We start from the raw sequence: 11,084 nt of genomic DNA on the forward strand, positions 1-11,084 counted from the left end.
GTGTTTGCCGTGGTTCCTGTCTCTGCGGACTAATGGTCTGTTGGTATTGCTTGTGTTCATCAGAGAGCGGCTGCGAGTGCATGCCGCGGCTGCAGCTCTGCTGTCTGACGTCTTGTCTGTTGTTTCTGTTTGATTCTTCTCTCTGTTAAATGTCAGCAGCCAATCAGCCGACACCTTTTGATCGTAACGTAGCTGTCACTGAGCTAGATGTAACAAACTGGGCTGGGTACTTTTCAATAATTTCTGCCTTGTGTACCAGCATGGCTATTAGTAGCTGTGGACGTCATACTATACACATCTGTGTGTTTAAAGGATCATTCCAGTTTATTACAACTTATAAATAGACTTATAATAAACCGGAATGATCCTTTAATGGCTGTTGAACATGGAAAAGGGCTTCCACATACGTTTTGAGGATTCCTGTTTTCACGTCATGATTCCTTTAAAGGCAACTTTGTGTGTGTGTTTATCGCAGGTAAATGGGGCAGCATCCGGGGCAGCGGGCGTCTAAGTGCCTACAACCCAGACGTGGGGACGCGCCTGGCGGGGAAAGAGTCCCCGCAGTCCAACGGAGGGCCGGGCGAGGCGCTGTTTCTCCGCCAGCAGAAGGCCTACCTCTACATCATTGGAGACAAGGCCCAGCTCAAGGTAACAACTGGCAACACTGATTAACGCCATGTTTAAAGTGTCAACTGGGATTAAGGGCTAGACAAAGATAAAAGGTTAGCAAAGAGGAGAAAGGGAAGCAGACGAAAAAGAAGAGAGGAGTGTATGAATTAGAGCTGCGACGGTCAGTCGTCCGACAGACTGTTAGCTCACTTTGCATCGTCTTTGCCATCTATTTTTCCCTCTCGCTTTTCCCTCACACAGCCGCTACGCTAATGTCCGAGGCCACTCACGGTCGCTCTCCTTGCTTGCTTCACCAATCACACACTGACGTCACTCACTCGCCTGCCGTTCTCGCTCTCTAATGCCTGATCTATGGTTGTGTGTTGAATCTGCCCTGTGAATTACGCTGCCCCGTGGATGTATGGTCGTGACTATAACAAGTGTAGAGGAGTTCACAGCATGCAGACTTTAAGAAGAGGCTCTGTACTGTGTTTTGTGACGTAATCATTAGTTATTATATTACACCCATCTTATTTGTAATTATTTATAAGGGCACACAACATGTATTATTTTAATGAGAGTTTGTATTTTTCTTATTGTTCTATTTATGTCATTTGTGCTGTTGAGCAAAGCAAAAATGTCTATTTTGAAAAGATTTTTGTTATTTCATTTTGTAAAGTAAGTTATTTAAAAAAAAAAGAATTGCAAATTTTGCTTATGCTCACCTTTGACTTTGAGAAACGGGGATGTATATCTTACTATTTTCTGACATTTTATAGACCAAACTATGAGTAAGAAAATAATCTGCAGATTAATCAACACTGAAATGAATCGTTAGTAACGATTGTGCTGTGAAATGACGTGGTTGTTGTTGGACGCTTTCGTTGTGTTCAGGGAGGGAAGCAGGACTCGTTCCAGCAGTGGGAGGTGGTTCCCATCGAGGTGTGCGACGTGCGGCAGGTGAAGAACAGCTTCAAGAAGCTGATGAAGGCCTGCGTGCCCAGCTCCTCCACCACTGACCCCAACATGAGCTTCCTGCGCTGCCTGGAGGAGTCGGAGTGGATGGCTCTGGTTGGTGCTCCCTGCTGAGACACCGCACATTTACTGCTTATTCTGTCATCTTCAGTGTTCTTACTGACCCTGTGTGTGTGTGTGTGTGTGTGTGTGCGTGTGTGTGCAGTTACACAGAGTGCTGCAGGTGTCTGTGCTGGTGGTGGAGCTTCTGGATACGGGCTCGTCGGTCATGGTCAGCCTGGAGGACGGCTGGGACGTCACCACACAGGTTTGTGGTCGACACCCTTTACACAACTTCCACTTCATTCCTGAGAAGTGTTCTCTGAGTGGGGCGTGCTGTGTGTGCAGGTGGTGTCCCTGGTGCAGCTACTCTCTGATCCATACTACCGGACCTTTGACGGCTTCCGGCTGCTGGTGGAGAAGGAATGGCTGTCGTTTGGCCACAGATTCAGCCACCGTGGAGCGCAGACGCTGGGCAGCCAGAACAGCGGCTTCACCCCCGTCTTCCTGCAGTTCCTCGACTGCGTACACCAGGTGGGTCTGCAGCGCTGCATGTGAGCTTTCTGCCTTACTATGCAGTGGCCGGAAGAGGGAAAGTTGCCGATTTTTAACCCTTCTTAAGCAAGTCATCCGGCAGAGATTTACCAGCGAGTAAACGCAGACCTCTCGTTACTGCCGCCATTCATCTGCATGTACGGCAGTACAGAAAATCTGCAAACTTTCTCTTAGGCTTACTTTGTTGGCACTACACTACAAAAAGTTTTTTTCAGGCGACCAAAATGTTCCAGTTAACTTTGATAAAGTGAAAACACAGAGTGAGAGGGTCAAAGTTTAAGAGGAAAACACAGACAACACTCAAAAACAAGTTCAGGTCTATTTTAATGTATGTGTCATGGTTAGCATTGCTAAGTCTCTGTCCTGATTGACAGGTCGGCGTGTGGCCACGCCCCTAAAGCATCCCCTGCTTTATCTTCTATTTTAAAATAAATGGGGCCATAATTTACAAAATGAACATCATGCTGTAGCGATTAAGACCATAAACACATTATAAATGTTTATTGAGGTAATAAATCAGCTGAGAAGTAGGCTCATTTCCCCATAGACTTCTATGGTAACGGTTTTCGTTGTGGAGCCAGTGGAGTCGCCCTCTGCTGGAAATTAGACAGGATGCAGCGTTAAGGCACTTCTGCATTTGCTTTGTCCATTATTTTTACAGTCTTTGGTTTTGGGCCATAACTAATAAATTCCTACGCTAATTATGACAACATTTCACACAGATGTCTAACAGGATAAAATGATGAAGTGATGACATGTTATTTCCAAATGGTCAAAGGTCAACTTCATTCTAACCCGGCGTCTCTCACGCACCGGATGTCGGGCTTTATCCCTTCCGGTAAGCCAGACTAGTCGGGTACTGAGTTAGTGACCCTAATCTTGAAACTGTGGTGATTGTACAGATCACCTGTTCTGCGGGGTTGAAGATGTGCGTGTGAGGCGTTCACGGTTAAAAATGTGTAGCTTCTTTGCAGCAACATCTATATTTGAAGCATTGTCTGTTCCTGCTGATGTTGAGCTTCAGGTGATTGTCGTCGCAGCATGTGATGAAGCTCTCATCACTCCTCTGTACTCTTCTGTATAGTATCTAAGTGAAGACAACATGTTTCTCACTGGAAATTATTCACTGGAATCTTACATGCCAATATAGTCATAACTTCCATTTTTCCGAAAAATACACAATTGCTTTAAAGTCTTCACTACATATAAGAGTATGGACGTGCATGATGTAAACTTGACTGGTTGGTGAAGCCATTCCACTGCAAGGTGGTAACTAACCGTTTCTGCAAAAAACGTCAGATGTCAGAGTCCGGAAACATTGTCTGCAACAATTCCCCAATTTCCTCATTCGCATTATAGGACTGGTGTCTAGTCAGCGTGTGGTTTACATGACTTGCGGTGCTGCTGTGTGGGTCTGGCCACAGTGTGGAGGTATTGCTGGGGACCCTTCACAGCAGTTAGATGTTTCTCACTTATTGCATGAGACTCCAGCGCCCATACACCCAGCGTTCCCAGTTTAATTGCTTCCTTGCATAAGAAACAGTAGGCTTGAAATACGTTGTTGGCAACTGGCTTCAACGTGTGAATGTGAACATGCCCATGTACGGAGTACAAAGGGAAGCATGTCAGCGTCCCTTTTTGAGCTACGTATATCCGCCCCTTAAAAGTGTAACCCTGACCTGTGTAACCTCTGTCCCTGCACCCTCAGATCCACCTGCAGTTCCCCATGGAGTTTGAGTTCAGTCAGTACTACCTGAAGTTCTTGGCCTACCACTATGTGTCCAACCGCTTCCGCACCTTCCTGCTCGACTCCGACTACGAACGCATCGAGCTGGGTAAGGACATTTCCTAGTCTCAGTAATACTATCGTTTACACTCGTCTATCTCCAGAAACTCAGTCATATAATACTCATAGATACAGTGTATGTTTACCTGACAAGCCATGTGTGTGTGTCTGTCCGTCTGTCTGTGTGTGTGTGTGTGTGTGTGTGTGTGTGTGTGTGTGTGTGTGTGTGTGTGTGTGTGTGTGTGTGTGTGTGTGTGTGTCTGTCTGTCTGTCTGTCTGTTTGTCTGTGTGTGCGTGTGTCTGTCTGTCTGTCTGTCTGTCTGTCTGTCTGTCTGTGTGTGTGTGTGTGTGTGTGTGTGTGTGTGTGTCTGTGCGTGTGTCTGTCTGTCTGTCTGTCTGTGTGTGTGTGTGTGTGTGTGTGTGTCTGTGCGTGTGTCTGTGCGTGTGTCTGTCTGTCTGTGTGCGTCCGTGTGTGTGTGTGTGTGTGTGTGTGTGTGCAGGAGTGCTGTATGAGGAGAAAGGTGAGAGGAGAAGCCCTCAGGTGTGTAAGTCTGTGTGGGACTACATCGACAGACTCAACAAGAAAACACCCGTCTTCTACAACTACATGTTCTCTCCTGAAGACGACGAGGTGAGCACCCAACACGCTGATTCCATGTGTTCACGTCCTGTCTACAAGACACAACGTGAACCAGGCCCCCCAGAAAGTGCGCCAGGCTTTGAAGCCAATTTGACGTAGCGGCCAAACAGTGGAATTACAACTTCTGTGTCCGTCGTGTGATACCATGGGGCCCAACAATGCTATTTCCCATAGACTGACTTAGAAAGAGACATCTGTAAATCAGTGGACACATTTTTTCGAGCGTCAAACCCCCCATAAAACGACTCATTTCCCTGTCAGAATTTGATCCATTTGGTCCGATAACATTTGGAATGTCTAGAAGAGCCACACGATTAAATCATTCGATCAGGGCTCCTTCTCAGTCGCTGTGTTCAGGTCTTATTATACATCCATGACGTGTACAAACACCAAGGCTCCTAGCTTTTGAGGTGAAATCAGGCCTAGCAGTGATCACCAGGAAACGGCTCGTTGCCGCCACGTTCTCACCTCTCCTGGATTATGGTGACATTGTTTATATGAATGCGTCTGCCAGCTCTCTGCGGATGTTGGACGCTGTCTATCGCGGAGCTCTAAGATTCATTACTGGTTGTAAACCCCTCACCCATCATTGCACTCTCTGCTCAGTTGGTCATCATTATCCATTCGTAGACTTTTGCACTGGTATAACTTCATCTACAAATCCATCCCTGGGTTGCTGTCAACATATTCATCCAGTTACATGTCCTGCAAGCCCTGCAGTGCCAGCCTTCGTCACTGTCTACGTCCCATCAGTTTGTACAGAGCTTGGCGAAAAAGGCTTTTCTCTTTTTCTGCCCCCTCAAGCTGGAATACACTGCAGCAGGACCTATAATTGTCCAGCCTGATCCCGCTAGGGGATTTAAACTCATTTTAAGGGCACTGGAGAAAACATCTTTGGAATTTTGTTTGTTTTGTGTACTTTAGTGTTTTAAGTCTACTTGGCACTTTCGTTCAAATATTGTAGTACTATTTGGTGAATCTTGGTAATCTGTTTGTCTGTCTGTAACTGATGTTGTGTATCGTCCCAAACAGGTCTCTCTTGAGAATGAGATCCTGTGTCTCAATGAGATTACCTGTATAAATTAAGGTTAAATAAAAAATATAAAAATCGCTAGTGACCAGCTTCAGTAAATAAAAGAAGAGTCAAACGTAGCCCTAAAATTCACTTAATTCCGTGAACATCGTACAAGCATTGAAACAAAGTCGGTCGGTCAGTTTAAAGTGAGTAATTGTGTGTTCCAGGTGCTGCGGCCGTACACCTTCAACTCCAACCTGAAGGTGTGGGACTTCTACATGGAGGAGACCCTGTCGGAGGGGCCCTCCTACGACTGGGAGCTGAGGGGCCGGCAGGAGCGCGTGGCGGAGGAGACGCCGGAGAGACCTGACAGCAGCGGCCCCAAATCGCAGCGGCACATCGTGTGGCCGTGCTACGACAGCCTGAGCAAGGTAGTGCCCGACGCCATCACCAAGCTGCTGCAGGACCTGCAGAGCCTGGAGGCGGAGCTCGGCCAGACGTCGGAGAAGTGGAAGGACACGTGGGATAAAATCAAGAACGCGCAGAGGACTGAGACCAAACTGGAAAGCAAGGTGAGACCAGCGGTTTACTTTCCCCCATCCAGAAACATCTCGTTGTGTGTTTGTAGCTGCTAAACTGAAAAAGTTAGTTACTAAAGGTATAGTAAGTGATGTTAATCCAGTACACTTTTTGTCAAATTTAGCGAATATCTCCTCGCGGTCAGCTAGCTCTTTATTTTCTGTGTGCGCTGAAAAAGAAAATCCAGTGTGAATACACAGCCCTGGCTGTGTAAATGGAAAACAAACAGAAAGGAGTGCACAAGCCACAAAACACTGTTCCAGCCAATCAGCAACAGGCGGCGACAGCTGATGGTTGGGGGGGGGGGAGGCAGCATGTGAATGTGCCGGCCGACCAGTAGCTATCTGCCCGTAAATCTGCGGGGCGGGGCTTCTGACGGGGGAGTTGTATTTGTTTAGCAGTTGAGTTCAAATATCAACAATCTTTGTGCAGAATCACGTACTGCACCTTTATCTTTCTGCTGAAGTGTGGCATTCATGTGTGTTCAGAAGATTAGCTTGTGAATGCAAACAAAGCTGAAGTCTGGGATTTGTGAGCTTTGACCACACATATAAGTCAGTCAGTAGGAAACACTGGACTCTATGGTGAAGGGGCGGCTGTGGCTCAGTGGTAGAGCGGTCGCTCTATTGCTTCCGATGCTGCGCCATCGGAGTGTAAATGTGTGTGAATGTTTATCTGATGAGCAGGTGGCACCTTGTACGGCAGCCTCGGCCACAGTGTGTGAATGTGTGTGAATGGTGAATGGTTCCTGTACTATGTAAAAGCGCTTTGAGTAGTCGTTAAGACTAGAAAAGAGCTATATATAAACGGTCCACATGGTAGGACTGTCACAAACTGTACTTAAACCACAACTTGTGGCTTTGGGCTGCAGTGTGCATAATCAAATTCTAATTCATTCATTTGTGAAATAATGCTCGCATATATTTACACATACTGTATGTGTCTTAAGCTTTTAATTATTTACAATGTTATAATAGTTATTGACAATTAGAAAAATGTATTTCACCCCACACACTTAAATGCTGCACAGATGGCTCTTAACAATTTTTTTCTCCAAGAAAAAAAAAAAAACATCTACACACTGCTGGACCAAAAAAGAAAACGCATTAATCAAATCAAATCATGTCACACATGTTGGGCATTATTTCTAAAGAAATAAAGAAAATTCCAAATTCCAGAAACAGACCCTTTGCATTGGAATGGTGTAAGCCATTTGAGATAAACTAACTAAACATCTGTTGAATGACTAGTCCATCTCTTCTTGCATCCAATCAAAGATCTTAAACCAGTAACTGTGACGCAAACACTGAACGTTTTAAATCAGAAGTAAAGATGAAAACAGGTGGAGTTTTCCACTGACCTCTTTTGGTGAAAAAGCAGAATGCAGTTAAGAACTTAAAGGACCACGTTTGCATGTTTTAGATCCAAATCAAGCACGTTTTCAACACCACCGATGTTTTTTTAAGTATACTGGAGGTTTTAGATTTCTACCTCCCAGCGAGCCATTGTCTGTGTTTCAGTATAGTTTGTGAAGCATCTTGCAGAAGACTTGCTTGAGGTTGATGTGTCACATTTCGATGCTGCTTTTGCTTGTGGAGTGGCCCGCGCTTTTGAAAACATTCCCTCTGCTTCGTTGACTCAAACTCTCCCTGTACCCTTCCCCCGGCAGCCGTCGTTCTCCAGCTCCCTGCTGATGTCGTCCAACCTGAGCCACCAGCGGCGCTCTCAGGGCGTGTACCTGCAGGAGAGCGGCGTGGGCTCCTCCATCAACCTGGCTCTGGACTGCGAGGCCAGCGCCACCTCCACCCCCGCGGCCGGTCGGCCGAGCACCAGCACGCTCTACAGCCAGTTCCAGAGCACAGAGAGCGAGAACAGGTGCGTACCCAGCCCTCTGTGTGAGGGTTGGAAATGTTTCTAAGCGCAGCTCAAACGTGCACACGGCTCCCTGCTCTGTGAAGGGTAGGAGCTGAGAAAACAGTACAACTGACCTCATTTGTATACATTAAATATATCACTTGGTATATGGATGTTTCCACATTATGTGTCACACCGTCTTTTCACCAGTTTGGCCAGTGTGTAAATACTAGGGCTGCACAATTAATCGCATTTTTATTGAAATCGCAATATGGACTAGTGCAATATCCAAATCACGAGAATCAAGAGATGTCCCGGCCGACAAATCCTATCTACAGACTGAAGTAAACATCTTTGTTTGGTACAGGTCCTCATATATAAATCACACTATAATCATTTCAGTGTTTTACATTTTAATATTTTCCAGTGCATCTGAGATTAATGATGAATAAATGATCATTCCCTCCCAACATCGTGAATCCTATCGCAATCGCAATAAAGAGATTTTCCTCATATCGTGCAGCCCTAGTAAGTACCAGTGTCAGATAAATCCCTAAAAAGTCAAACATCTCTTCACTTTTGTTTGGACTTTCTCCCATCAGGAGTTTTGAAGGCATCCTGTTTAAGAGAGGGGCGCTGTTGAAACCATGGAAACCGCGGTGGTTTGTTCTGGACAAGACCAAACATCAGGTAAGACGGCGGAGAGCTGAAAATGAAAGGGTGGAGCGATGATTGAAGTCAATGTTCAAGCCCACAAATAAAATGCAATCATTCTTTGACGCAGCTAGCTTAAAGAGTTGAAAGGTTTACGGCCTGTGTCTCTAATACCGTGTCCCTGTCCCCAGCTGAGATACTACGAGAGCAGGCGGGACAAGGAGTGTAAAGGGGTGATCGAGCTGGCCGAAGTGGAATCAGTCATTCCAGGAACGTCTGCCATGGGAGCACCCAAAAACACAGAGGAGAAAGCCTTCTTTGATGTAAGCTGGCCTACACTTTGTTTAAGCAGCACTGAAGGAATGGAAATCAGTATTTAAAAACGTTGGGAATGTTCACGCTTTATTCCGAGACGGTTCCCCCTCTTGCTAGCATTGTAGTCACACCACCAGACAAATAGAAATGAAACTTAAATTATTGTGGCACATATAGCAGTTAAACATTGCCCTTTTTAATCAGCTGAATGTATCCATCTGTTTTCTTATCTAAACCTAACTGGAGGCTTTGCAGCTATTTTGTCTCCCGTTTGTTAAATCCCGTATCGGTGCCTTGCTCAAGGGGGGCTGGACCGGCACCTCTCCAGCTACCAGTCCACGCTCCGTACCTTAAACACAACTGCTGCGTTGCTTAAATACAGCAAGGCAAAAGTTTGCTTCTTGTGGTCACCCATATTTATTCTAGCACGTTCACGTAACCAACCAGTGTGTCTATGTGTGCAGATAGCTGGAACTAATTTCTCTCCCGTCGTCTTTCAGCTCAAGACGACCAAACGGGTGTACAACTTCTGTGCCCAGGACAGCATGAACGCACAGCTGTGGATGGACAGTGTTCAGAGCTGCCTGTCGGACGCCTAGACAGGAAGCGGGACTCTTTAAGGAGCAATGCAACCAGGAACGAATGAGCAGTGCTGCGGCACCTGACGGACACCTCTGCCGGCCAATCCCAGCGGAGCAGGGAGGGGGAACGGGGCCTTTCACCACTTAAGCTTGGTTCTGTTCGCTAGCGTTGAACTAATAACCTTGAGTCACAACGTTTCAGTGTTTTTGTTATAAAAAAAAAATTTAAAAAATCAGGAAAAAAAAAAAATGTACTGAAGAACCACTCGCTGTCGTCTCACCAAGTAGCTGCAGCCTCTCACCACCACCCCCCCACACACACAGTCTGACCACTATGTGCGCTGGATGTCTGTATGCACACAAAAAACAATGCGTATTAAAGCACGTTGTTGCATTTCTGTGAGGCGTCCTGCAGCTTGGACCAGCATGAAGATCTTTCCAGACCCTCTACCTGTAAACCACAACCCCGCTCTCCCCTCCCTCCAACCCCTGCTCGCCCTTTATGACACCCATGGGGAGGAATGACGGAGGAGCTGCAGTCGCCCGCCGGGCCCAGCCACAAACAGGACCCCCCGTCACACTGCTGTGGGAGGGGGGAAAAAGGCCCTACAAGATGCACTGGTGGGGTTGGCAGACTAAAAACAACCCTGAGGAACACGCCCGCTGACAGCAAACGCTCCTCCTCCCAGTCGTCCTCAGAGGTCTCTGCTCTGTTGGCCTCTCACTGCCTGGCGGAGCCCTGTCGCAGGACATCTAGACGGAGCTTCGGGGGCTGCAGCTGCGAGGGGAGGGAGGGAGGGAGGAGGGCTCCTCAAGGGTTCATGAAGGATTTCCTTTTCTTTTTCCCCAAATCTCAAATTTGTATGCGAAAGAGATCAATGCTCGTCACCTGTCCTCAGCAGGTGATGGTGACGATGGTGACGATATACTGTGAAAGCCATGGATCAGGCGCAGAGATCAAACCAGGAGAGCCAGGCGGAGATTGGAGTCTGTCAGGTATTGAGTGTGTCGGTGAACTTTCACTGAGAGTGTTTACAAAGTAGACAAAACTTCCCCTCACTAAGCTAAACTCTGCTCTTCACCTGTGTGTGTGTGTGTGTGTGTGTGTGTGTGTTTTATAAATCCGTACAACCACTATTAACATTCAGATTTTTTTTAAGGGATGCTGAAGGACAAAGGAGGGATTTATTTTATAGTGATATCTTTAAAAAAACAACAATCTATAGATGGAGACCTGGAAGTTAGGAGAGATTAAGAGGAGGGATACTAATGAACAGAGTGATATTATGGGATGCTTCGGAGAGACTACCGTTTTTAGAGATGGACATTGACTCGCCACAGTGCTCCAAGTGTCGGAAACTGAATGTTTGGTAAAGGAGAAGTCCGATTTTTTTTTTTTTTTTTCCCCCACCTAGGTCTTATTGTCATTGTTGTGCCCATTATGGGCCAGGCTAAATGAACACAACCTCTCTCGTTAGCCGG

At 46.5% G+C, this 11,084-nt stretch overlaps 1 protein-coding gene across 3 annotated transcripts in view; it reads left to right on the forward strand.

The window, feature by feature from the left end:
- Positions 1-10,815, forward strand: part of sbf1 (SET binding factor 1) — a 92,889-nt gene extending 82,074 nt beyond the window's left edge. For all 3 annotated transcript variants that reach the window (XM_031306355.2, XM_031306358.2, XM_031306360.2), the window contains 11 exons: positions 476-648; positions 1,504-1,680; positions 1,790-1,891; positions 1,972-2,157; positions 3,887-4,013; positions 4,465-4,595; positions 5,847-6,191; positions 7,868-8,073; positions 8,655-8,742; positions 8,898-9,029; positions 9,522-10,815. In XM_031306355.2, the coding sequence (XP_031162215.1) occupies positions 476-648; positions 1,504-1,680; positions 1,790-1,891; positions 1,972-2,157; positions 3,887-4,013; positions 4,465-4,595; positions 5,847-6,191; positions 7,868-8,073; positions 8,655-8,742; positions 8,898-9,029; positions 9,522-9,620 (1,766 nt within the window). In that variant the 3' untranslated portion in view covers positions 9,621-10,815. The remainder of the gene's footprint in view (positions 1-475; positions 649-1,503; positions 1,681-1,789; positions 1,892-1,971; positions 2,158-3,886; positions 4,014-4,464; positions 4,596-5,846; positions 6,192-7,867; positions 8,074-8,654; positions 8,743-8,897; positions 9,030-9,521) is intronic.
- The last annotated feature ends 269 nt before the right edge of the window (positions 10,816-11,084 follow it).

The sequence above is a fragment of the Sander lucioperca genome, chromosome 20 (genome assembly GCF_008315115.2).
Source record: "Sander lucioperca isolate FBNREF2018 chromosome 20, SLUC_FBN_1.2, whole genome shotgun sequence".
Taxonomy (NCBI): domain Eukaryota; kingdom Metazoa; phylum Chordata; class Actinopteri; order Perciformes; family Percidae; genus Sander; species Sander lucioperca.